The 27,132-nt window shown below is 41.1% G+C and overlaps 1 protein-coding gene across 16 annotated transcripts in view; it reads left to right on the forward strand.

The window, feature by feature from the left end:
* The window catches only part of arhgap44a (Rho GTPase activating protein 44a), a 308,826-nt gene that overhangs the window by 173,019 nt on the left and 108,675 nt on the right, over window positions 1-27,132 (forward strand). For 7 of the 16 annotated variants that reach the window (XM_043714512.1, XM_043714516.1, XM_043714513.1 and 4 more), the window contains exons 1-4: window positions 16,203-16,399; window positions 17,670-17,709; window positions 20,389-20,493; window positions 22,477-22,553. In XM_043714512.1, the coding sequence (XP_043570447.1) occupies window positions 16,218-16,399; window positions 17,670-17,709; window positions 20,389-20,493; window positions 22,477-22,553 (404 nt within the window). In that variant the 5' untranslated portion in view covers window positions 16,203-16,217. Of the gene's footprint in view, window positions 1-16,171; window positions 16,400-17,669; window positions 17,710-20,388; window positions 20,494-22,476; window positions 22,554-27,132 lie in introns of those variants that run through there. The other 9 variants (XM_043714501.1, XM_043714507.1, XM_043714502.1 and 6 more) reach the window with 7 other exon arrangements.

Consider the following 27,132-nt stretch of genomic DNA (forward strand, 5'->3'; position numbering starts at 1 on the left):
ATGGTGGGGGGAATGGGGGTGGAGGCATGAGCAGGGGTAGTGTTCCCCTCGGGGTTCTGGGGATGGGAATAGTGATAGTGGGGTCTGTGGGTGGCGTGTCCGCAGAATGCAGGTGAGTGGGCTGGTGGGTGCGGAAGTGGTGGTGACCACGGCAGTAGGGGTGGCGGAAGTCACTGAGCGTGTGGCATCAGCGATGATGTGAGGGGCGTAAGTGATGTCATGTGTGATGCATGAGGAATTGTGAGGGGCGGAAGTGGTTGTGGGAGTGGCCATGATGGGGGAGGAAGTGACAATCAGCGTGGGGTGGCAGCTGCATCAGCCGCATGGCTAATGGCGTCTGAGTAGTTTCCGAGGCCAGGGGAATCTTCTAGAATGTTTGAGGAGCGCTGGTTATGGAGGTGGGTAGAATTGTCCCATAGTGTTTAGGGATATGTAGGTTAGCGGCATTAGTCTGTGGAAATGTTGAGTAGTAGGAGAATGGATCCGGGTCGGTTACTCTTTGGAGGACCAGTGTGGACTTGTTGGGCCGAAGGGCCTGTAACAATGCTGTAGGGATTCTACCTAACAGGGGATTGTAACCTAGTGTTGTATGATTTTTAAACTTTGTCCCTCATATGCAACCCCATTTTTGTGGCCCACACCTCTAGAAGTGGTGTCGATGACCACAGATCACATTGCTGGAATGAAATCCTTTTGTATTGATCTGCAGCATTGTGATATAACCCTCTAAGTGCCAAGTAGGTGCAGTCGATGGCACCCTGTCCCGGGAGTAATGCTGCTATATTTCCAATTCCCACTGCTTGGGCTGTAGCCCTGACCTTGTCCCGGGGAAATGAAATGACCCATTGTAATCTCGCCAGATGTCATCGGTCACTGCCCTGATCCACTTCTGAGTGCACAACTGAGAGATCCCACACAGATCGCACATCGCTCCCTGCCAGCTTATTTGAAGTTCAAAGCAGATGCCACTGAGAGAGGGTGTCCCCCACCCCTCCCCAGGCCTTCAGGTTCAGTAGCCGGCACGGTTCTGTCACAGTGTCCTGGGACATACAGAGTTGCAATAATGCTGTGCCTCACACATCCCGAGGAAATGGAGTCAGAGCGTAAAACCCTGATGTCCCTTAGGGGCCTTGCAGCTGTGACCTCTACATCTGCTTCATGGCCATGGCTCCATCTCTCCTAGCGCTTCAGCCTCACTATGCGCACCAACTTGGTGAAGGTGTCACTCCCACTGAGGGCTCACACGTTAAAACATAGAGGGATTGTCTGTTGGGCTCCAACCCCCTTCCTAATTCCATTTATTCAATGACATAACAGATGATGAAGCACTGGTCTCCAGCTCCCACTGCACCCACAGAAATTGCTCAAGTAATCCATTGCCTATGACCAGCATTCATCTCCGTTTGTCATTACTGCTAACTTTTGCATCATTGAGATGCTAGTATTCAATTTGCAAATCGCTATTAAGCAGCACTTGACCCCTCATCACCTTCACTCTGTGTGCATTGCAAATGGATGGAGTTACTGCAAATTAAATTTAGCTTCAGCTTGCAAATGAATGCCTCATGTATTTGTCCCTTCACCGTCCTAATGCTCGGCAGATATAGGTCCCATACTTTTGTTCATCGGACTGTGCCCATTCTGGGCATGTCCCAGCCACTGAAATTCACATCTGGAGAATGACAAGTGATGCCAGGGAATACTGCTCATGGTGATCCCTGTCAGCTCCGCTCAGGTACCAGGTAACCATCACAATCCTCCATGACCCCTATTATCTCACATGACCCTGGCAGCTTATTTCCATCACCCATATGGTGACTCATCACTTTGAATTTTGCCTCTAACTCTCCTCTCTGCCCGTTGTACCTCAACACTACTTCTGAACGATACCCACCCTGGTCCTCCATGCTCCCCCTGTGAAAGCCAGCTGGAGGTCAGTGCTAAAATTTTAGCCATTTCATGGACTACCCAATGCTATTCCTCTCTATCCCCAATACACCAGTGGTTCCTCCTGTCACCATCCTGTCTCCCTGCTGCTTCATATTGCTCTTATTTGTTACCAAGGCCACAAGGCAGTGATCCTCCAGGAACCCTTGCATCCTCCTCCACAATCCCCCCCATGACTGTACTCCCTGGAGACCTCTGACCGACTTTGATGAAGTGACCCTAGACATGATGGGCCAGACTTTTGACTACTCTGTTTGAAGATTTCCCTTACTGCCTGTGAGGACCGAACAGGATTGATGGTTACCCACCTCCCAACAAAGGGACATCCCCTTTCAGTGAATGACCTGAGTCGACAACTGACTGTTGCCAAGCTTCTGGGCTGTGTGTGGACTGTGTGCCTGTGACAGATGCTGCAGGGGCACTGTGACTGATAGCAACCCCTTCCCCCTCCTTGACTGGAGTGAGGACAAGACCCAAGCCCCTTTCAGACATGGCCATTTGGTTGATTGAACATGCAAAGTGTTTGCCACACAAGCAGATGGTACGTGCTGGAGATATCGATGTCATACAGTCAACTGCAACCCCCTAACAAGCTGGACAAGTTGTAAGCATGCAGGTAGGTGCTAAGAAAACAAGCAAGCATCCCTGAGATGCAGTCTGGCCATGTCTATAACCTTGGGCACCTGTGAGAGAATGCAAAGTTTTGCTGCAACAGCCTTTCTGTGCTAGTTGCTGTTGTACCCTTTACAATGCAGCCTGTGCTTCCTAAGTGTTCTGCAGATTGCTTGGAGAGGTGCTATCATGGTCATGAGGGGTTGGCAATTGTCAGATGCCAGTGTCCATGGATGAGTGCTGCATGTGGCTGCTGCCCAGGGATGGTGCCCTGAGATGCGGTTTGTTGCTGAGCAACATCAAGATTCCTCACAGTCCGCAGTGAGCTGATGTCTCCAGGTCTACACTCTGATCCCCATGTCAAGATTTCCCGACATCTAAGTTGTCTTGTGGGTTTGGTAGGGTAGGAAATTGAATATAATTGAGGTAAGTTATGACATTAATACAGTGTTTAGCAAGCTGTAATCCCCTTTAATTGGCAACTAGCTGCTGCCTAGTGACAACTTTGCCTCACGCTCAGCCAATGCATACACAATGAAGCGGGTTGTTCTCGATGTTGAGGTAGACCTTGCTTGACTTCACTTGAGATTCTGCCACAAATCTCGCCATTGGCCAAGTCATTCAGATTCCCTGAAGACTTCGCCCTCAGAAAATTCAGACAGAGCTCAACAGCACCGCCATTGCAGCCAAGTAATAGCTATGGCCAGCTGCAGCAGTGGCCACTAAAGGGACTGCAACTGAGAGTTAAATTAACACTGGAAGGAACACTGGTGAGCAGAAGCTCCAAAAAACATTTAAAATCCTGCAAAGAAAGACCATTAAATTTCCCACACTCATGGAAAAGGCATGGATCTCCTATCTTAATTTGCCTTGTTCAAATAACACATCATACTGTGCTTTCTGAACTTCAATATGTCCAACTCAGATAAACATCGTTAAAATTGAAATTGCTTTAGATGATGAAGAGCTCAGAGATTACAGGCATCAGACCTCTGTTGTACCAATCTAGCAGAGGCTAGATTGATACACCAACTAACAAAGAGCGCATACCAAACAGTGCTAAGACAACATCTGTGAAATGTCCAGTCAAACGACAAAGTCAAATTATGGGATGACCAGTACATTGGCACAAAAAGTGGAGCAGATGTTCAGTGTGTGAACATCGAATAATGTATTAGCATCAGAATATCAAGTGTCCTTTGCCATTGTACAGAATATATGCCTGTAGATGAAGGGTAAACATAATCTAGATGCAAAAATTGGGTACTAGTGCATGTGTAAATTACTTCCACTTCCCACACTGAAATGTTTGTTTTCACAGACATAGCAAGTGATGGTTCAAAAAACCACTGGCAAATTCATCATGTACAATGACTCAGCGAATCCATTATACTTGTGTGTTGCTCTTAAAACTCAACCTGGTCACCCTGGATGTTTCATGATGTGGACCCTACAATCATGGCAGTCCACTAACATGCAAGGCTCTGTCCCTGGTCTCTATCATAAGTGTCAAGACAATGATGAGGACTACAGACGTCAAGGGATACTATTAGAAACCCTGTGCTTACACTGAGAGCAGACCAGCTCACTCTGTGATGTAGAACATCAGTTAATGCTATTTGAATGAATGTGTATGCCTTTCTGAATGTGCACATTTCTTTGCACTGTGAAACCCATTCTGTGTTACTATCCAGCAGGCAAATAGTCTATCATTCACTCTTTGGTACTCACAGGAGTATGTGATGTATCACTCAAAAAACAGAGGAAGGTGGAAGTTGCCTGGTGTATGTGTAATTTGTTACCCAACCTGAGCATTTGATAAAGCCTGAATAGAGCACACAAATGATGGTATCTGAAATCCTGCAGAAATCTCATCAGCATATACCCAGAACAAAGATCCTATTGAGTACAAGCACCAAATAGCATGTCAGTGTGAGAGTGAGATAAAACTGATAATAAATTAGAAGAAGGTATAACCAGAAATACCAAGCAGTTCTAGTGCAACTAGAACACAGTTCAAACTGCAGATCAAACAAAATATCCCGAACCCGAATTCTGAAAATATACTAGAGTAGTCCACAGCAAAGGTCACCATGACTCAGTCCGGATGGATAAGCAAATAACAGATATATTTCAGTGACTGATAAATTTATTGCAAAATGATCCATCACAGAATTATTTTGTTTTGTTTTCCTGCAACAAGTTTAATTCTTTAAGGGCAAGCTTTTAATTACAAAAGGGAGATGTTGCAATATGACGTACATGTATTTCAAGGGAGTCTATCTTAACCTAACATCAATCAGTGCCAGCTTGGCTGGATGTGATGTTCTAATCCCATTATTAGTTGTCAACCTGTAAGCAGCAGGACTGGGAGTAAGATGTGTATGTAGTGCTCTCCCTGTACCTCCCTACGTAGTTTTATCCTCAAAAACTCACATTGCTGTCTCACCAATCCTTGTGTATGTTTGGTATGTGTACATTGAGGAGAAAAATGTAACATGAGATATCATTTAAAAATAACTTGTTGCTCATGCTAATGATTTGTCTACCTTATGGGTCCATAGTGTTTTGTGTTTCTTTGTTTAGGTTCTCACAGTATAGCACAGGCACTGGGAAAGGTCTATACTCAGAGGAAAGCAAATTATACTCCATGGAAAAAGTACTGTTTGAAATCTGAATAGGATTTGCAGAGATAAATTCTTCTAAGACCATAAGATCCTGTCTTGAAACCTAACATACTTATTTTTGCAAATGAGCATTTTGCACATGGATTTGCTGTATTGAGAGTAGAATAAGCCTTATATAATTTACAAAGAACTTTTCAAGAAAAACTTCCTTGCTTTTTTTTATCGCTGTTGTATTTGTAGACTGCTTGGTACCCCACCATCCATTTACAAGAAGAAAAGGAGACAATTTCACCCTGGAACAGTTTGAAACTTCCACAAATTAATGACAATTGAGTATCCGAACATGTGTAGTCCTTAAGATTTGTATGTATTTGGGGTTACCATAATTCACTGGAGATGAATATTTAACCTTTTCAGGGGGTTGAAGGAAACAGCCCTGTTTCAGCAAATTATACAATGTCTGCCTCTGTCCTTACAGTGGAAGTTTTCCAAAGCTCTGCATTGCTGCCGAATAGTGGAATTAATTAATCGATCAAGAGCTAGCTCCGATATGATGGACCAAATAGCTTCTTCGTGAGCTGTGTTGTCTATGATTTTCTGTTTTGGAGTTTAGTTGCCAATGTTTAGCCAAGGCCTCCGCTAGTGCTTAGAAATCTTGGAGAATGAAATTTATGGTATTGAAAGTATTGTCAGATTCTCATTTGTTATCAAGCATGGCAGTATGTGAAAATGTTCATTAACTGCATGTTATATGTTGATTTAAAATTTGAGTTCAATATCTACAGCCTAGTTGCAGAATAATTTGCATTCTAATCGTCTTATTCTACATTAATATGTAATTAGATTAGATTCCCTACTGTATGGAAACAGGCTCTTCGGCCCAACAAGTCCACACCGACCGTCCGGAGAGTAACCCACCCAGACCCATTCCCCTACTCTATATTTACTCCTGACTAATGCACCTAACACGATGAGCAATTTAGCATGGCCAATTCACCTGACCAGCACATCTTTGGATCGTGGGAGGAAACTGGAGCATCCAGAGAAAACACACGCAGACACGGGGCGAATGTGCAAACTCCATACAGACAGTCACCCAATGGGGGAATTGAACCCGGGTCCCTGGTGCTGTGAGGCAGCAGTGCTAACCATGAGGCACCATGCCACCCCAATAATGCAACTATATCTTCTGCTCGACATTACTTAACATCAGTAAGAGTGAAGATGCCTTTGCATTCTATACTGTAAGGAATTTAGATTTAACAAGACCAGCAATTACAGCAAAGTGTTACGATTTGTTGAGCATATGACATGCCCTAACAAACTAGGCTGTAGATATTCCAGCTGAACAGAGTATATTTCCGGTTTCAAACATGGAGAATGGATCTCAGTAAGACTTGGGCTGGATTCATATTTTAGATTTTCCAAACTTCTGCAATTTTTACAAACTTCTGTGATCTACTTAGACTTATGTAGTCCTCTGATCCCTTCCCTTTACATCTTACTTTTCATTGTCTCAGATTGGAACAACCCCTTCCCTTAATAGCTTTCTTACAATGACCATGGTTTTGATCCCCTTTTTCATACTCCGACAGTAGATTAGTCCCCTCCTTCACAAACTATTTGAGCATATTGATCATTTGCCAGGGCATGTAATTGATCTTTAATTGGTTCCTACCATCCCCAGTGTAAGCTGCTGACACATTCCTAGAGAATTCTCACACTCTCAGGCACTTTATTATATCAATTATGGCATTATGTGGAATCATCAACAGAATGTTACACATTTTGTTTATTGGTAGCTTGATATTTTTATCTTTAAATAAAGTGCTTGCACATAAATATGTATGCTAACTAAAATGTCTGTTCAGCAATATTTAACATCAGAAAGAATAATTATTAACGTCCTGAACATTGCCATTGACCAGAAACTGAAATGAGCTGGCCACATACAGTATCTTCAGCTGTTTCATCATTCACTTTCTCTTCATGATAAGGCCAGATGTGGGGATGTTCACTGATGATTGCAACATGTACAGCACCATTCATGACTACTCGGATACTGAAGCAGTCTATTTCAAATACAGTAAGATCTGGAATTAGTGGGCTGACAAATGGCAAAATAACTTTCACGCCATACAAGTCCCAGGCAATGACTATATCCAACAAGAGAGAATCCAACCACCACCCTTTAACTTTCAATGGTATTATAGTATTAGCATCACTGAATTCCCCACTATCAACACCCTGAGTGTTACCATTCTCGAGAAATTAAATTGGGCTAGTCAGATAAGTACTGTGGCTAGAAGAGCAGGTGGAGGCTAGGATTTTTCCAGCAAGTAACTCAGCTCCTGACATTCCAAAGTCCAAGGCACGAATCAGGAGTGTGATGGAATATTCCCACTTGCCTCAATGAGTGCTACTCCATAAATACTTAAAATGCTTAACACCATCCCGAACAAAGATTAATTGGCACCACATCCACAAACATTCACTCTTTCCCCTATCTATGCACAGTAGCGGCAATGTGTACTGTCTACAAGATGCACTACAGGAATTCACCAAGGCTCCTTAGATAGTGCCTTCCAAACCCATGGCCACTTCCAAATTAAAGGACAGTGGCAGGAGATACCTTGGAATACCACCACCTGCAATCATTCATCCAATCCACTCACCACCCTGACTTGGGCAGAGTCATATTGCCAATACTTCAGCATCACTGGGTCAAATGCCTAGAAATCCTCAACAGTATCTGGGTATTCAAACATCAAATGGGCTGCACCAGTTCAAGAGGCAATTCTCCACCACCTTCTCATGGGCAATTTGAGATGGGCAATAAATGCTGGTCAAACGATTTTGTGATGATGCTGCTTCTTTAACAAGGTTATACTGTCCTTGGCCTTTTTCTTCAGAGAGTTCGTAAAAGCAGCGATTCTGAAAAGTCTAGGTTTGAAGGATTTTAGGATCAATTTGATTATAGCTAACATATACTGCCTCAGGAAAAAAGGCTTTCAAGTTTAAAAAAAGACACTTGTACAATGAAAGGGGAGCAGCCAGTTCTCCCAGTTCAGCTTGTCTCTGGTTTGGTTTAGCTTTAGCAATCTGGCTGTTCACTGAAAGCAGGCAGTTTTGAAGCTGCTGGTCCAAGAAATAGCTCCATGGAGGAAGGTGTTCCATGCTGAATTGCTCTCTTATCTCTCTCTCTCTCTCCTGTAAGACCCTGAGTTTGATTTTATCTTTTTTGCCAAGGGGTGTTTATGGGGATTGTTGCACAAATTTGGAACAGCATCATTGATTTGGGTTTTCAAATGGGTTGTTATTCGATATTCTGTTCCCTTTTGTTTGTGTTTCATTCGGTAATCTTGCAAGTAAATTCTGTTTCGTTTAAAACTAAGTGGTTGGGCCAGCTACATCTCTCCTGGAATATCAACATACACCTGCTTAAGACAACAAGCAATGTGAGAGTCCAGGCTGCTTTCTTAAAATGCTTTGAGGGGGGTCTCCGCCAGTCCATAATAACTTCAAATAAAAAAATCTCTTTTTGGAGCAGTGTAACAAATGGAGAAATACGTGTATGGTGAACCAATGAGCAGTTTGAAGTTGGTGTGTCGTAGAGAAAGACTTTGGCAGATTGAAAGTCACTTGACAGGCCAGCATCTTGATGATTTATAAGAATACAGTGTTTATTAAGGACTGTCATTGTGAGGAAATGCATTCATTCTAGTAACTGCACATGGAATAAAATTGATAAAATATCACTCAGTATGAATGATATATGGACAAAGTAAATACTTTTCTGATAATTTTGTCTTAGTTTATTCCAGAGTTGATTTTTCAGAAACACCCAACTCCAGTCCAATTAATAATCAAGGTATTTATTTGGAAAGTGACAGTGATTTTTGTACAGCATTATGGAGCATGGTTGTCGGGATCTGTTAATGTCATCAAGACTTGAAATCGAATCTCTCAGAGCTTTGATTGAAGCTGACCGTTGATATTCATTGTCAAATAGTGCTGTGTTAGTGAGCATTTCAGGTTCTCAGCTCGTTTCACTCAGAGGTGATCAAGTCATCTGACGTTCTACAGTTTGAATCTGGGGCGAGTTGCAAAATTGTCCATCAAAACGGAGACTTCCTTCAGTACATAATTTGTTCCAGTTAAATTTAGAAAAACTGTACATTTAGTGCAATACTGAGCTGGTATTCTGAAGGGATTTTAATGGACTAAAGTAGACCTACTCGAAAGCACGCTTAATATTTTCCATCATAGGCTTTGAGACAGGCACCTCTAAGATTTTACTGAAAAGAATATTCTTCCTGTAAATACCTTGACAAGTGTGGGTTAATTGTGTTTGTAAAGAAAGTAAATGAATATGAGTCGAGCATGTGTTAATCCCAAAATGGCGATTTAATATTGAAAACATGGATTTGGAGTTCTCATTACACTCTAAAATCCATGGCAGTATTTGTATTATGACTCACATTAAATAATGTATGCAGTGATATGACAGGTTGATGCTACTCTAGTCTGTAGCAGTGCATTGGAAACAGACGTTTAATGCATTAAAATTGTGCCTAAACAATTACTGAATTTGCAGGATTATTAACATATGCTGGAAATATCCTGTGAAATCATAGAGTCATAGAGGTGTACAGCATGTAAACAGACCCTTCAGTCCAATTCGTCCATGCGGACCTGATATCCCAACCTAATCTGGTCCCACCTGCCAGCACCTGGCCCATATCCCTCGAAACACTTTCTATTCATATATTCCTCTTTTGTTGTTTGAATATATGCAACAGTCGAAATAAAATTTGGAAATGAAAATATATAACATGGTTCCCTCTGGCTGCTAAGTCTTCATAGTGAACATAGTGAGATTTTTCATATTTGGTCTTTACAGGAATTTCTGCAATTATTCCAGTAGTTTCCATCTGCAACATTATTAGACTTATCACTGGAAGTCTTCCCACCATCTTGCAATGTCATGAGCATTTACAGAGGAATCTTGTTTGTACGAATGGCACGGGCGGGGATTATTTTGTCAGATAATCGAATGCTGAATAACACAGTTTAGCCAAGCATCGGACCTAGCGATCTTGCCGGTAATCCTAATTTCGGATAATCGAATGCTGGATAATCAAGGTTCCACTGTAATAGGTAGAGGAAATACCAATCCACCCCACACCCAATTCCTCATTAAGAATTTTGTATTCTCTATTCCGTTTAATAACACCCATTCAAAATGACATGAAAAATTAGGCATTAACTTATTGGCATCACAAAATTGAATGTTTCTGAGAAACACCATTCATTGGGAAAAATGTTACTGATCTAAAGCAAAAACATTATTTTCGTCAAATTCTTGATAGGTCTTAACTAGCTCAGGGTGCTGTTTTTACCTAACTGCGTGAAATGTGTACATTCTTTGCAGTGAAATATTTCCCTCCAGCTTCCCTCACTTGAATTAACCTGTTAAGAGAATTCATATTTTAAATTAAGCACCATAAATTGTTGTAAATACATTTGCTTCTTTAATATATCATCACTATTTAACCTTATGTAAAAATTAAAATTAATATAAAGAAAATCAGTTATTACATTCTGTGCCACATGTAATTGCTATGATACCATACACTGAAGACAGATAAGTTTCTACTCTATTTAAAATCTTCTTTATCCTCCTTTTGCAACATCCCCTTCAGTCTGTTGTATTGTCACAATATCATCTGATATCGCAAGACGGAAGTTAGCAATACACATACACCTGTCTGATATACAACTTTGAATTCTGCAGAAGCAAAATTCTTTACAGGATTCTATTTCACAGTGCTTCTCTTTGCTCTTAATAGCTGTTAAAGAGTATAAGCTCCAAAGGGTTTATATAGTTAATACAAAACAGGAAAGAAACACAGATGAATGGAGAGAAGACTCAGAGGCATTCATTGTTTAGAGATCAGCTGTCCTCTCTTAGGGATAAACCTCTGAACAATATTCCAGGGAGGAATTGGATAACAAGTCATCCTCAAGGAACATAAACCTTGATATAGTAAAATCCTGATGAGATGGATCCCAAGGGATCCACCCACAAATTTGTTGTAAACAGGGCTTTGAGATAGCTTTGTAACCTGACTTGGCTACAATCACAGTCGATGTCAAACAAATGCCGAAGGAAAACATTGTAGAGCAGTAAATGTGCCTTTACTCAACTTGCATACACTTACAATGTCCAGATTTTGTAAGAGGCAATGAAAAATATTGGTAGTTAATCAGAACCTTCTTCTGTTTAGACAGGCCTGCTATGTTGTCAATGCAGTCAAACATGTTTCCATGTTTATGTGCTGCAATGTAAAATGCAATCCAGACTGTTTTGGGATTCAGCTCAGGAAACAGGTGGGTGAGCGAGTGGACATTCTTCATGGTCCATAAGTCCAAACAATGTGGGAGCAGAAGGAGGCCATTTGGCCCAATGAGTCTGCTCTGCCATTCATTGAAATCATGCCTTATCTGATCATCCTCAGCTGCACGATCCTGCCTTCTTACTATAATCCTTCATTCCCATACTGATTAAAAATCTGTCTATCGCAGCCTACAATGTGCTTAATGACCCAACTTTAACAGCACTCTATGGTAACGAATTCCACAAATTCACTAACCTCTGAGAGAGGAACTTCCTCCTCAGCTCTGTCTGTAGTACATTAGTTATGATCTAACTAGTCATTCATTCTTGTTATTAGATTGGATTAGATTCCCTACAGTGTGGAAACCGGCCTTTCGGCCCAACCAGTCCACACCAACCCTCCGAAGAGTAACCCACCCAGACCCATTTCACTCTAACCAATGCACCTAACACTACGGGCAATTTAGCATGGGCAATTCACCTGACCTGCACATCTTTGGACTGTGGGAGGAAACCAGAGCACCCGGAGGAAACCCACGTGGCCACGGGGAGAATTTGCAAACTCCACACAGACAGTCATCCGAGGCCGGAATCAAACTTGGGACCCTGGTGCTGTGAGGCAGCAGTGTTAACCACTGAGCCACTGTGTCACCCCAAAATTTGTTTTTTGTTTTAGCAAAATGTCTCAATTGGTATACTGTGTTCCCTTTGAAATAAAGGGCAGCATTTCATTTACCTTCCCTATTGTTTGCTGAACTTGGGTAATAGTGTTTTGTGATTTTTGTACAAGGACTCCTTGAACCCTCTGTGCAGCAGCTTTCTGCTGTCATTCTCTATTTAAATAATACTCAGGTCCTTTATTCTTCCTGCCAAAGTGCATAATCTCACATTTTCCCAAATTATAGTTAATCTTCAGACTTGCTCCTTAGCTGTTTCACCTGTCTCTATCCCTCTGAATACTCTTTGTATCATCCTCACCCTTTGTTTTAATATCTTAGAAGAAGAATACAGGTTTGTAATTACCTGGCCTATCCTTGCCGCCCTTCCTGAACAAAAGAACCACATTAGCTATCCTCCAGTCATCTGACACTTCATCTGTGGCCAGTGAAATATTAAATATATAGAGTCATAGTAGAGTCATACAATACAGAAACAGACCCTTCTGTCTAACCAGTCCATGCCAGCCATAATCTCAAACTAAACTAGTACCACCTGCCTGCTCTTGGGTATATATCCCTCCAAACATTTCTTATTCATGTACTTATCCAAATGCCTTTCAAACATGGTAACTGTACCTGCATCCACCACTTCCTCTGCAAACCACTCTCTGTGTAAAAAAAATTGTCCCTCATGTTCTTTTTAAAGTTTTTCTCCTCTCACCTTAAATATATGCCTCTAGTCTTGAAATCCCCAACATTAGGGAAAAGACACCTGCCATTATCTATACCCTTCATGATTTTATAAACCTCTATAAGGTCACCTCTCAACATCCAACGTTCCAATGAAAAAGGTCCCAGCCTATCCAGCCTCTCCTTATAATTCAAACTCTCTATTTCTGAACCCTCTCTATCTTAATAATATCCTTCCTATAACAGGGAGACCAGAACTGGACGCAGTACACCAGAAGAGGCCCCACCACCTTCCTGTACAATGTCCTTTTTCCGTCAGGGCCCCAGCAATCTCCTCCCTTGCCTCCCATAGCAGCCTGGGATACATCTCATCAGGCCCTTGGGATTTATGCACCTGTCTGCCTGCTGAAATATCTAATATTTCCTTCTTATTAATCTTAACATTTTCTAGAACCTCACCATCCCCAACTGAAATCCCCAACCAGAACATCTTTCTTCTCTGTGAATACAGATGCGAAGTATTCATTTAAGACCTTTCCCACATTCTCTGGTGGCTCCACACATTAATGCCCATCTAGTTTCTAATAGGCCTCACTATTTCCCTGATAATCGTCTTACCCTGAATATAATCATAAAAGGCCTTAGGGGTGGAGGGATGGGGGTTCTCAATCCTTTCTGCAAAGATACTTCATGGCCCTGTTTGCCCTTCTCATTTCTTTAAAGTAATGTCCTGCACTGTCTATACTTTTGAAGGGCCTCCCTGTTTTTAATGTGCCATACCTGTCTATGCTTCCTTCTTTTCCTTTATCAAATTCTCTATCCCAATATTTCCTGGACTTGCTGCCCTTGCCCTTCACTCTGAGAGGAAAATGCTAGCCCTGAACTCTCACTACATTAACTTTGAAAGACTCCCACTTTCCAAATGTAGTCTTACCTGCATGTAGCATGTCCAAGTGTGTTTGTCAGTTCCTGTCTAATGATATTGAAATGGTCCCTCTCCCAGTTTAGACACTTAACTTCTGCACGATCTTTATCTCTTTATAAAATGACTTTGAAACTTAGAATTATAGTCACTATCCCTAAATGTTCACCCACTGAATCTTCAACCAATTGACTGGCTTCATTCCCTAGGATTAGGTCTGGCACTGCCCTATCTCTAGTCGGACCATCTACGTACTGACACAAAAATCGCTCCTGGATGCATTTTTAAAATTTAAGGCAATCCCAGTTAATGTTAGCAAAGTTGAAATTGCATACAGCTATAACCCTATTCCTCTTACATCTTTGCAATTTGCCTGCATATCTGCTGTTCTATCTCCCTCTGACTGTTGGGAGGCCTGTTGTATACTCACAGCAAAGTACTCACCCTTTTTTATTTCTAAGCTCTATCCAGATGGTCTCATTTGACAGCCCTTCTAGGACATCCTCTGTCATTACTTCGGTGATGGTTTCCAAAGTCCTCTCTCATTCTATACCATGGAATGTTGAGCTGCCAGCCCTGTCCTTCCTTTAACCATGTCTCAGTGATTGCAATATATCATATTCCCATTTGCTGATCAATGATTTAAGTTCATCTGCCTTACCAGTCAAACTCCTTGCATTAAAATAGACCATCCCAAGTGCCTTATCCTGACCATGTCTTCTCCATCCACTGGACTATTCCAGTATTCCTTCTATATCTGATTGGACCTAGCTCTTATTTTTCATCTATTCTGCACCCCTATCCCGCTGCCAGATCAGTTTAAAACCTCCCCAACAGCACAAACAAACCTCCTAGCAAAGATGTTAGACCTATCCCAGTTCAGGTACAACTGGTCTAACATGTATAGATCCCACCTACTCCAGAAGCTGTCCCAATAATGCAAAAAGCTAAATCCTTCTCTCCTACACCATCCTTTTATCACACGTTCCTCTAATCCTGACCTTCCTATTCCCATACTCAGGAGCAGATATTCAGAGCCCTACAAGTCAATGTGTTAGATTTGAGTGAGAACACATTGAAGTGTGTAAGATCATGATAAACATTCATTTTTAACAGGAAGTTGTTTGCATTTTAGTCCCATCTTGATTGAAAAAAACGATGTCACAAATACCTGGTTGTGTAGGACTCAGAAACTAAAAATATTCAGCCTTCTTGTATATTTTATGCAGGAGCTTATTTTTTGATATACTTATATATTGTTGAGATAGTTTGTAATGCTGATAATTTAAATCATTATACTGCCACGAATGTAGAACAATATCCCAGTGTGCTTCACAAGGTTAAATGGGAAATAAATGTCAAATCAATGCAGGGAAAGCAGAATAAGTGATAAAAGACTTGGGCAAAGTTTAAAGAATATCTTGATCGAGAGGCAGGGAGCTGGATCTTTTGGAGAAATCAAAAGGTTGGAACCAAGTGGCTGCCAGAATGTCAACTCGTTGGGTACTAGAGGTCTAAACCAGCAGAATAGATTGTTTGGGCAATTGTAAGGCTGCAGGACAAAAACATCAAAGAGTGGTGAGGGATGAGACCATGTAAGGGAGGGCTTAAAGGAAAGGTGACAGTAATTTTAACTTGGTCCTTGTAGAGTGATGTGGTCTTTAGAAAATATAATACCTTTCATTTGACATGTTCCCAGTATCCTTATTTTACAAGAGACAGCTGTTACTTCAATAGTTAATCCAACAGCAGCCTTCAGCACACAGAGAATGCTTTTTAGCTCTTTTCTGAGGGACTGAGTCATTTTACAGAATCTGCTGCTAAAATGCCTGAAACCTGGTTAAAATGATGCTAACTGGTTAGCAAGGGTATGATGCAGTGAAGAACTTATGTCACGTGTCATGCTGAAAGGATCGGCAGAGGACAGACTGCTTTCCTATGATTGGGTGTCTGAGGGTAACTATAGATATAGCATACTTTGAAGGTTAACTGCTACACTTATAGGTGATTATTGCTTTGCCACTTTTATGATGATATTTTGTTTTGTGCAGTCATTTCAGTGTTCATGTATATATAGTCGAACCAATTTCTCTTTCTTGGCACAACTATCGAATGGCATTTGACCAAAAGATGTTCTGCATATTACAGGGTATTATGGGATGGAACTGCGATTCAATCAGGCTTTGCACGTTGAGAAAGACTGCAGCAAGTTGCTGACTCAGCGACCTGGTCACTCTGCAAACGAGCTGAGTCCGTTTTCTTTCTGTACCGCCTAAGGAGCAGTCTCCAAAATCCGGGGGAAGAGAGCTTATGTTTTAAGTAGTTCTTCAATCTGAGCCTATAAGTCGCTCCAGGAGATAATGTCTGGTTTCAAGATGCAGTTATTCAGTGGTGACAGCAGCAACGTGCCATATTCTCGTCTCAGCTGGCCAAGCGATGAGTTTCTGTCGGCTGACCTTTCAAAGATCCAGTATCTCATCCGGTTCCTTGAATTTATTCATTATTTAGGAAGCATCTACAAGATGATGAAGAAAAAACTGAGGTGTTGAACCTCTTCGCTTTTCGGAAACTGCAAAGTCCTGAGAATCTGTTTGTCATATTATGTAGCTCACGGATACAGGATGTAGATAAATAGTCTGGAAATCTTGTAATTTGATTTAATTGATGTAAACATCAAAATCTTGTTCCATGTATGGGACTGTGTGCATTCGCATTACAACATACCCTCAGTAGGTAGAGTTAATAATGCTGCATTGCCACAGGTCAGTTCATTCAAGGGCAATACCCTGAGCAGATGTTATAGAATTGGCAAAGGTAGCTATTTTGTGTTCAGCACACTGATGCTAACCTTGTTTTGCAGTGCATTGTAAAATTGTGCACAAAACATAATGGTAAAAATACGTTTAAATCAGTGTTTTCTAAAATAAATTATTCAAAAAGAATGTGGAATTTAGGAGGGTCTATTCAACAAAGTCAGACGGCTTCCTTTTCGGAAATATTGCAATTTTGTTTTTGTTAGTTTGTGATCGTAAAGTATGATGAAAATTAAATGTAGTGTTATGGCTGTGACATATTTGGTTCAACAGAACAATAGAATGTCAATGAATAGAATGATTTAAATCTTATGACGTGCCTTAAAATAGACCTCAACCATCAGAATTGGTGAAATGAAAAACCATCCTAAATAATTAAAATGAACACTAAGCTCCTTTTTATTTCTACTGATGCTTTTCATTAAAGCTTTAGACACAGATGGCATTATCAGGGACTACTGGCTTAAAAGAAATATTGACACTTTGGTGAGAAAGCTGAATTTTAATTGGGAATACAGCCATCAACCTAGAATGATTCAGCATCCAGTATATGTATTAGTTCATATGCATTACAATGTCAAGTTTGTAACCTTTCCTGACTATGACTGCTTCATCAGCACCACTCAAGCAGTTTTGTTTTAAAGAAGGTATAAATGGCATCTCAAAATAAAGCATCATTAGTGTTAAACAAAATCCACTGTAAATGCTTAGCTTTTCAAGGTAATTTTAATAGTGAAACTGGTTCTTTGGGTTTATAAGATTTATTCTGATCAGGAAACTCTATTTTTATTTTCACAATCAGTGCAGTTATTATCAGATAGAACTGTCATGGTAGGTGCATGTTACCGATGTTTCATGTCGATACAATGTGAATGTCGTTTCACCACTATGTTTACAAAGTGGTTTGAGTTGTGCCAAGGCTGTTTTAATGTTTTAATTGCTTTAATGCTTGTTCTGGGGACCAGAATGTAGTTTGACTCTATTCTTTCTCTGTTCTAGAGCTGAAAAGACAGAAGTCTTAACTGAAGATCTGCTTCAGGTAATAATTTCTTCTCCACATTGTTGAAGGAGATATAATTCTTTTCTTGTTCTGTTTATTCCTGAACTTACAAAATTTATTTCTTAACGAATTTCACATTTTATGTATGTAGTTTTGAAAAAAGATAACTACTGGAGCCAAATACTACAACACAGTGCAAGAGTGTCAAAGTTTGGATCATTCTCTTTCACTATGAAGCTGAAATTTCATCTCAAAAACTAATTTGCACTTATTAGGCTTCAAATCCCCCTCCCACAATATCCCTTCTCAAGTCTTCACTTGGAACACTCTGATCTTAGTCTGCTATTCACTTTCTCTTGAGTTTTATCTTGATTTCTAATGGATTTCATCTTCATACTTGAAAAAAAAACAAATAACCCTATTATTCACAACGACAAATGTATGTCTTACAATAACAATTTGTGAGATCTACAGCAGACTGTCAGATGCGAGAGCCAAGTAGAGCAGCAATACTCCAGGACCATTTATTGATGACTGACTGGTGACTCTGGTTCAATTACAGTGACAGCAACAGCTAACACTCGAGTTAAATTTCTTCCTCCTCAACCCTAGGTATTTCTGTAATCGAGCAACCCAATGTGTAGTGTAGTTCTACTCAATAGGCAATAGGCAGTTCACTTGCAGCTTTACCTTATTTAACTCAAGACATATTCTGAGCATAGATGGGATCCACTAAACCTTAACTATCACTTGCCTGCATTGAAGCTGTCTGCATAGGTAAGGCGTTCCTTAAGGGGAGAGAAATAGCACTCCATACTAAATAAGTGGCATCTCCCTACCTCTAAGATTTCTTGCCATGTCAACAATTAGGTGCCAAAAAATGTTGCATGTAATCAGACAAACCATTGCAGAATTTGTTCATTGACATTCTCTTCAATCAATTTGTTATTATTGGGTATAACACAAGAACTGAACCTGAAATATTTCAGATGACATCTATGATCCAATTTCTATTATTTTCCAGTTTATTAGTTTGTATGAATTTCTCATCCTCCATCTACTAAACTGCTTTGGAGTCTCTGGAAAACCACATAGTTAAGGCATTACTAATAAAATGAAGGACATAAATGTGACGTTCAATGTCAGTTCCTACCTTAATTGGTTTTACAGAAATCTTCATTTAACCAGATTTCCTGATGTCCTACTGTTCTGAACATTTAACAGGCCGGAGTTAACAAGCTGCTATATCCCAATGTGGTAAAGCAATGTAAAGATTTGAAATGTACCTTCTAGTCTGTTTATTTACTGTACCCAGCATCAACCTGGAGTTCCCACATTCAGATAACCATTTAACATGTTTGGGAATGAATGAAGTAGACCAGTTTGTGGAATCTTAAAGGACAGTGAGATACGTCCATGGTCTCTTTAGATATTTTCGATCACCTACTATGGTACAACTCAGGAGCAGATAATACTTGAATCCAGACCTTCTAAACCAAAGGTGGGATTATTACCACAAAAACCCCTATGATCACTTTGTGCTGGTGTATCTATACATATTCAGTCAATTACATAGCTTTCTGATCACAGACCTTATGCATTAAGACACATCAAAGCAGTCAACTGAAGCCAATTAAAAATTAAGAAAATGCATTAGTTCAGTGAGCCTCACTCTACTTTGTAATTCTGGGGAATGCCCTGTTTCAATTACCAATTGATTAGAATCCGTTATGCTGCTTCGTAGCATTTGGGAAATTTTATGTCCAACCTAATTTTAAGTATGTGTGAAAACTTGAGCTTAGTATTGTCACAGCAAAACCAACAGTGTCCAATGCATTCTGAGCTTGTTTGCTGACATTATGGCAGATACTGGAACTTTAACGAGACAAAGGTACCAAGTTAACTGCACATGAAATCTAGCTGCTGTTAACTCCAAGTGGAAAGTTAGGAGGGACACTTAAATCTGATGTACCAACTTACTGTATAAATAAATATCAATTAAAACATAGCTGAAAGACAGTTAAAATTGAAGAGCTGTTCATTCAACGAAGAATAATGTCTGGAGGTGCATCAATTTTGTTGAGCTGTTTTAATTTATTTCATCATTATAATCAGAAAGGGTTAACTGTTTCTTGAGAGACTTACTGCTGGATTTGCGGCATGGTGGCACAATGGTTAGCACTGCTGCCTCACAATGTCAGAAACCTGGGTTCAATTCCCGCCTCAGGCAACTGTCTGTGTGGAGTTTGTACATTCTCCCCGTGGGTGTGCTCTGGTTTCCTCCCACAGTCCAAAAATGTGCAGGTCAGGTGAATTGGCCATGCTAAATTGCCCATAGTGTTAGGTGTAGGGGAATGAGTCTGGGTGGGTTGCTCTTTGGAGGGTCGGTGTGGACTTGTTGGGCTGAAGGGCCTGTTTCCACGCTGTAAGTAATCTAATCACATTACAGCCACAAGTAATAACCTTCACTCTTAACTACAGGGAATCTGTTTGGATCTATTGTTACAAAATACTGCCAACTTTAAACTGTAAAACCCTCCAATAATAACATTTTTTCAATCTAATGTTCTTTGGATTTATGATCAACCACATCAAAGATTAAATCTTATTTACCTTTTAAGAATATGCCATGATTTTACTTTGAAGAATAGTATATCAATGTTACTTTAAAGTATATTTACAGCAACCCCAATATAATAATATTGTTGCACCAAACAGGTAGAGAAACGACTGGAGCTGGTAAAACAAGTCTCCCACAGCACCCACAAAAAACTAACAGCATGTCTACAGGGACAACAAGGTGTGGACGCCGACAAACGATCCGTACGTTTTCTTCAATTACTGTTCACTGATATAGTCAGTCTGAAGCATCATTCGAGAAATCGAGTGGAAATGTATCAAAGAGGCATTGGTTTCATGTGTATTGACTTTAGCAAAACTTCTTTCATTTATTTCGACATCTGAAATGGAGTGTCTGAAATACTGCATGCTGTCACATCATTTGTGCAAGTTTCCAATTCCCAAAGGAAAAAAGATTCTGGGTGAAGTCTGTCCCCTTTTGAGAAATGAAATCAGGAATTGCTGGTCTCGCAGCATCTGTGGAGAGACAAACAGAGTTCACGTTTATAGTCCCAGGATTCTTCAGTATTTTAAGAGTTGTGTTGGTGTAACCCAGTTGAGATAGCTTTTGGGAACAGTGGATGAGCAGTCCATGTAAACCTCCACTGATTTTCTTTTCTATGGAAGGCAACAGGAGGGAAAATTGGGAATGTTGTGTAACAAACACATGCCTGATGATTGTTTTCCATTGGGGTCAATGTGGGTAGAGTGGGGATGGTGCTGGGAAAGGGGAAGTGGTGGACTGGGGGATGGCAGGGTTGCTCAGTGGTTAGCACTGCTGCCACACAGCACTATGGATGTGGGTTCAATTCAACCCTCTGCGTGGAGTTTACACATGCTCCCCATGTCTGTGGGTTTCCTCTGGGTGTTCTGGTTTCCTCCCACAATCCAAAATATGCAGGTTAGCTGGATTGGCTGTGCTAACTTGCCCATAGTGTCCAGGGATGTGCAGGCTAGGTGGATTAGCTATGAGAAATCTCGGGTTACAGGAATTGGATGGGATGCTCTTCAGCGGGTCGGAGTGGACTTTATGGGCGGAATGGCCCGCTTTGACACAATAGGGGTTCTTTGATTCTACTTATTGATCATATGAGTAGGGGTTTATGATGACTCCCTCTATCTTCTTGCCTGTTCTCGCTCATCCATTTCTCTCTCTGTCTCTCTTCTTCCCCCTTCTTTCTCTTTTCTCCCTCTTTCTCTCCCATCTCCTTTCTCTCTCTTTCACCCATACTCCTTCGTGGTGGTGGCAATTTTCCAGACATTTCCACCCTCAGTTCCTGATCACTCAACTAGTCCCTAACTTGGTCCTAATCCCTGTACTCAATCGCCATTTTTAAATTTCGACATCGGAAAAAGATGGTGGGGAAATTACAAAGCCTTGGAGATATTCAAACTTTAAAGGTGCCTTCCATTTTTATAAAGGAATTTTCTTGCTGATTAGTGAGCCAGATACATATCTTTGCAGTCCACACTGTGCTCTGTAAGCTGTATATTAGACAGCCTTGCTTTATGTAAAGTCACCATCATCCCAGAGGACTATAGGGCCCTCACATTGAGAGAGATGACTGGTGGTGGGTTTAACTTGAAGGTCACTACACTACCATCAAAATTGAAAATTAACCATTGAGTTTTGATTGAACAATGAGAAAATGTTTAAGACATCTTCAAAGATGTTTTGAAGAAGGATATCTCTTGAAACAATGAGTTGCTGTGTTCTCTACATTTACATTGGACTGTTGGTAACCTTTTCAGTATCCATTTTCTAGCAATATTTTTCATTGTCATTTAAAGTCAATATTTGACTTTAAATATTTATTGCAAATACTGTTTGCAATAAATGATCATATTTAATAAGCAATTTGTAGCCCATTCATTCAGGACAAGATATTTTTATTGTATGTATTTATAGTAAGATTATAAGTATCTGTTTGAAGAATATGTTCAGCATTTCAGTACAATAGCAAGCTAGTGAACATTTTTTTCCTCTAATAGAACCACCAGTGTTACACTGAACCTGTTTCATCTGTTGTTTCAGCTGGAAAACTGGTAGAATTATATCCTTTCCATGTGAAATCTCCGTATGAGAAAAGCATGGGGAATCAGTCAGCTTGTTGAACATGTTGCTTGGGTGTTTAATAGATGTCATGTCTAAGATCTCACTGTAAATGATGTTGGTCTTCTCCACAGAAAAAGCTACCGTTAACAACGTTAGCCCAGTGTTTAGTGGAAGGCTCTGCCATCCTGGGTGAAGATACTTTGCTCGGGTAAGGCTATACAGTTCTTTCTTTGGTGTGATAGCTTCTATATAATGCATCACAGGTTTCATGTGCTTAATCCTATTGCATGCATCAGTTAATAAGAATGAACATACAAAAAGGAGAAGTTGACCATTCACCCCTCAAGCCCACTCAGTCATTCAATAAGAGCACATCTTGTTTCTCTGTGTTTGAATTTCATGTTCCCATCTACCCTGGGTAACCTTGATTCACTTGCCTAAAAAGAATCTGTCTGTCTCTACTTTGAAAATATTCACAAACCCCATCTTCATCACCTTCTGAGGTAGAGATTTCTGAAGTTGCACAACCCTTTCAGAGAAATAAATTCTCCTCATCTCGGTTCTAGAAGACTGACCCCAGCCTTTGAAACAGTGACCCCTAGTTAAGAATAAAGAACAATATTGTACAAGAGCAAGCCCTTCGGCCCACCAAGCCTGTGCTGACACATGACACCTTTCTAAAATAAAAACCTTTTGCCTCTATGCAGTCTGTATCCCTCTATTCCTTGCCTGTTTATGTATTAATCAACTCACCTTTTAAACGTTGCTATTATGTCTGTTTCTAGCATCTCCTCTGGAGCGCGTTCCACCCACTTACCACCCTCTGCATTAAAAAAATGTCTCTGACATCTACTTTAAACTGTCCACCTTTTACCTTAGAATTATGTCCCCATGTAATTGTCATCTCTACCCTGGAAAAACGATTGCAATCATCCATTCTGTCCATGCCTCTCCTAATTGTGTAAATACCTATCAGACCACTCCTCAGCTCCACTGTTCAAGTGAATTAAAACTGAGTTCATTGCATCCCTCCTCATAGCTAATCCCTTCCAAACCATCCTGGGTATTCTTTTCTGTACCTTCTCCAAAGCCTCCACATCCTTCTGATAGTGTGATGACCAGAATTATATGCAATATTCCAAATTTGGCTGAACTAAAGTTCTATATAGCTGCAACATGACTTTCCAATTTTTATACTATCTCCCCCAACAATGAAGGCAAGCAAACATATACCTTTTTGATCACCTTATCCATTTGTGTTGGCAATTTCAGGGAACTGTGCACCTGCACATCTAAATCCCTCTGTATTTTAATGCAGCTAAGGGTTCTGCTATTTACTGTACACTTACACTGCATAAGGCCTTCCAAAATGCAGTACCTTGCATTTGTCCAGAGTAAATTCCATCTGCCATTTCTCCACCCAAGTCTCCAGCATATCAATGTCCTGCTGTATCTCTGGCAATCCTCCTCACTGTCCACAGCTCCCCAAGTCTTTGTGTCATCCATAGGCTTACTAATCAGGCCATCTACATTCTCATCAAAATCATTTTAATATATTACAAACAGCACTGAACCCTGTGGAATACCACTGGCCCCAGGTCTCCAGTCAGAAAAACACCCTTCCACTGCCAATCTCTGTCTTCTGAAGCCAAGCCAGTCCTGTGTGAATCTGACCAGCTCACCACAGATTCCATGTGACTTCACCTTCAGCCTGCCATGGCAGAACTTATCAAAGCTGAAAATGTGTTGCTGGAAAAGCGCAGCGGGTCAGGCAGCATCCAGGGAACAGGAGAATCGACGTTTCGGGCATAAGCCCTTCTTCAGGAATGCCCGAAACGTCGATTCTCCTGTTCCCTGGATGCTGCCTGACCCGCTGCGCTTTTCCAGCAACACATTTTCAGCTGATCTCCAGCATCTGCAGACCTCACTTTCTCCTCAGAACTTATCAAAGGCCATTCTAAAATCCATATAGACATCATCGACCACTCTGCCCTCATCAATCAGCTTTGTCGCTTCCTCAAAAAAACTTTATTAACTTTATTGGACATGACCTTCCTGGCACAAAGCCATGCTGCCTGTCACTAATAGGTCCATATTTTACAAAATGTGAGTAAATCCTGTTCCTAAGCATCTTCTCCAATAATTTCCGTATCGCTGACATAAGGCACTCCTGCCTATAATTTCTCAGATTATCCCTGGTGCGCTTCTTAAACAGAGTAACAACCTTGCATCATCTCCAGACCTCTGGGACCTCGGCTGTGAATAAAGAGGACACAATGATTTTGTACAAGGCCCCAGAAATTTCCTCCATTGCCTCCCTCAACATTCTGAGCTAGATCCCGTCAGGCCCTGACTAAATTAATGCTTTTCAGAACACTCAATATCTTTTTTGTTTTGACAGAAGCATCATCATCACAGACTTCAACCATAAATATATTCCTATGTCCTTGAATGGACCTACCCTTTCCATTGCTACCCTCTTGCTCCTTATATACCTATAAAAAGCCTTGGGATTTTCCTTAATCTGTTTGTCAAGGTAATTTCAGAGCCTCTTTAGCCCTCCCAACTTCTTGTTTAAAGTTCTGTCCTGCTTTCTTTATATTCCTCCTTATTTATGCTTCCTATTTCTTGCTGACTAAGTTCCCAATTTCTCTTGACATCCAAAGTTTCTGAATCCTGCCATCCTTATCCTTCATTCTCACAGGAACATGCTTTAACCAACCAACTGGCTTTTAAAAGATTCCCATATGATAGATGTAGATTTACCCTCAAAAATCTGCCCCTGATCTACATTCCCCAGTTCCTGCCTAATGTTGTCACAGATCTCATTTCTGACATCCTGCTTTGGGTCCCACCCCCCTGCCTTACTAATCTAAACTCCCCCAAGTGGCACTAGCAAACATCCCTGCCAGGATATTGGTGTTCTTCCAGCTTAAGCGCAACCCACCTTGTATAGGTCCCACCTGCGCTGATTCCAATATCCATCTCCCTGAAGCCCTCTCTCCTACACCAACTCTTTAGCCAGATATTTAACTGTAGTATCTTCCTATTTCTAGCCTTACTGCCTTGTGGCAGAGGGAGTAATCCCAAGATTACAATCCTAGACCTACTGCTTTTCAACTTCCTACCTAACTCACTGAACTTCCTTTACAGGACTTTGTTTCTCTTTCTGCCTATGTTGTTAGCACCAATATGGACCACCACCTCTGGCTCCTCGCCTTCTCTTTTGAAAATGTCCTATGCCCTTGCCCGCTCATAAACATCCTTGACCCTGGCACCAGAGAGGCAACACACCATCCTCCAGTCCACATTATTCAGTGGTTTGGTGTTGATTTTGATAGTTGGGACAGTGTTGCGTGGGTTAGGAATGGGAAACCTTTGTCTTCCGGATGTTTAGCCTAAGGCCTATTGTCTCATGGGCCTCTGTGAAGGTTCGGAGTTATGGTTTGGAGCTCAGTCTCTGATTGTGCACACAGGCAAGCATTGGCTGCGCAATGCAGGTCGAAGACAGAAGTTAGAATGGTCTTGGATCTGGTTCTGGAGGCAACGTAGGTCATACAGCGCAACCTTCATTCTGTAGAGAAGCTTCAGAGAACTTTTTGGAGTGGAGTATGGTAGTGAGTTAGATGGAGAAGTGCATGGGTGCAGTGATGCAGCCTTGCTTGACCCCAATTTGCAGTTGTAATGAATCAGTAGTGGATCATTGGTGAGATCCATAGCTTGCACTGGATCATGTAGCAGGCAGAGGATACTGATGAATATCTGTGTGCAGTCAAATTTGAGGAGGGTCCACCATAATTTATCCTGGTTGATAGATTCAGAGCCCTCTGTGAGGTCAAATAAGGCCATGTGATCTGAGAGTTGCTGCTGTCTGCATTTTTCCTGGACTTGTCTTACTTTGACGATTATGCCAAGATAATGCTTACATTAACATACACGAATAATTAACTGCAACAAACTGGAATTAAGAAATGAAAAGAGAAGTTGCTGGGGAAACTCAGAAGATCTGGCAGCATCTGAGGAGAAAAAGCAAAATCAATGTTTAGGATCCACTGACCCTTCTTCAGAATTGGAAAGTCTGGGAGAGGACTTTGTGACTGCATGTGAGGCAGACATGGAGATCAAGAATTTAGCTTTGGAGGAGTCTCAACCAGTGCCTTTATCCAATTGGTATGGGGTTAGAGTCATAGAGTCATAGAGATGAACAGCATGGAACGAGACCCTTGGGTCCAATCTATCCATGCCAACCAGATATCCCAACCTAATCTAGTCCTACCTGCTAGCAGCCGGCCCAAATCCCTCCAAACGCTTCCTATTCATATATCCATCCAAATGCCTCTTAAATGTTACAATTGTACCAGCCTCTACCACATCCTTTGGCAGCTCATTCAATACACGTACCACCCTCTGTGTGAAAAAGTTGCCCGTTAGGTCTCTTATATATCTTTCCCCTCTCACCCTAAACCTATGCCCTCTAGTTCTGGACTCCCCGACCCCAGGGAAAAGACTTTGTCTATTTATCATATCCATGCCCCTCATAATTTTGTAACCTCTATAAGGTCACCCCTCAGCCTCCGATGCTCCAGGGAAAGCAGCCTCAGCCTGTTCAGCCTCTCCCTATAGCTCAAATCCTCCAATCCTGGCAACATCCTTGTAAATCTTTTCTGAACCCTTTCAAGTTTCACAACATCTTTCCGATAGGAAGGAGACTAGAATTGCACGCAATATTCCAACAGTGGCCTAACCAATGTCCTGTACAGCCGCTACATGACCTCCTAACTCCTGTA

The sequence above is a fragment of the Chiloscyllium plagiosum genome, chromosome 24, assembly GCF_004010195.1.
Source record: "Chiloscyllium plagiosum isolate BGI_BamShark_2017 chromosome 24, ASM401019v2, whole genome shotgun sequence".
Taxonomy (NCBI): domain Eukaryota; kingdom Metazoa; phylum Chordata; class Chondrichthyes; order Orectolobiformes; family Hemiscylliidae; genus Chiloscyllium; species Chiloscyllium plagiosum.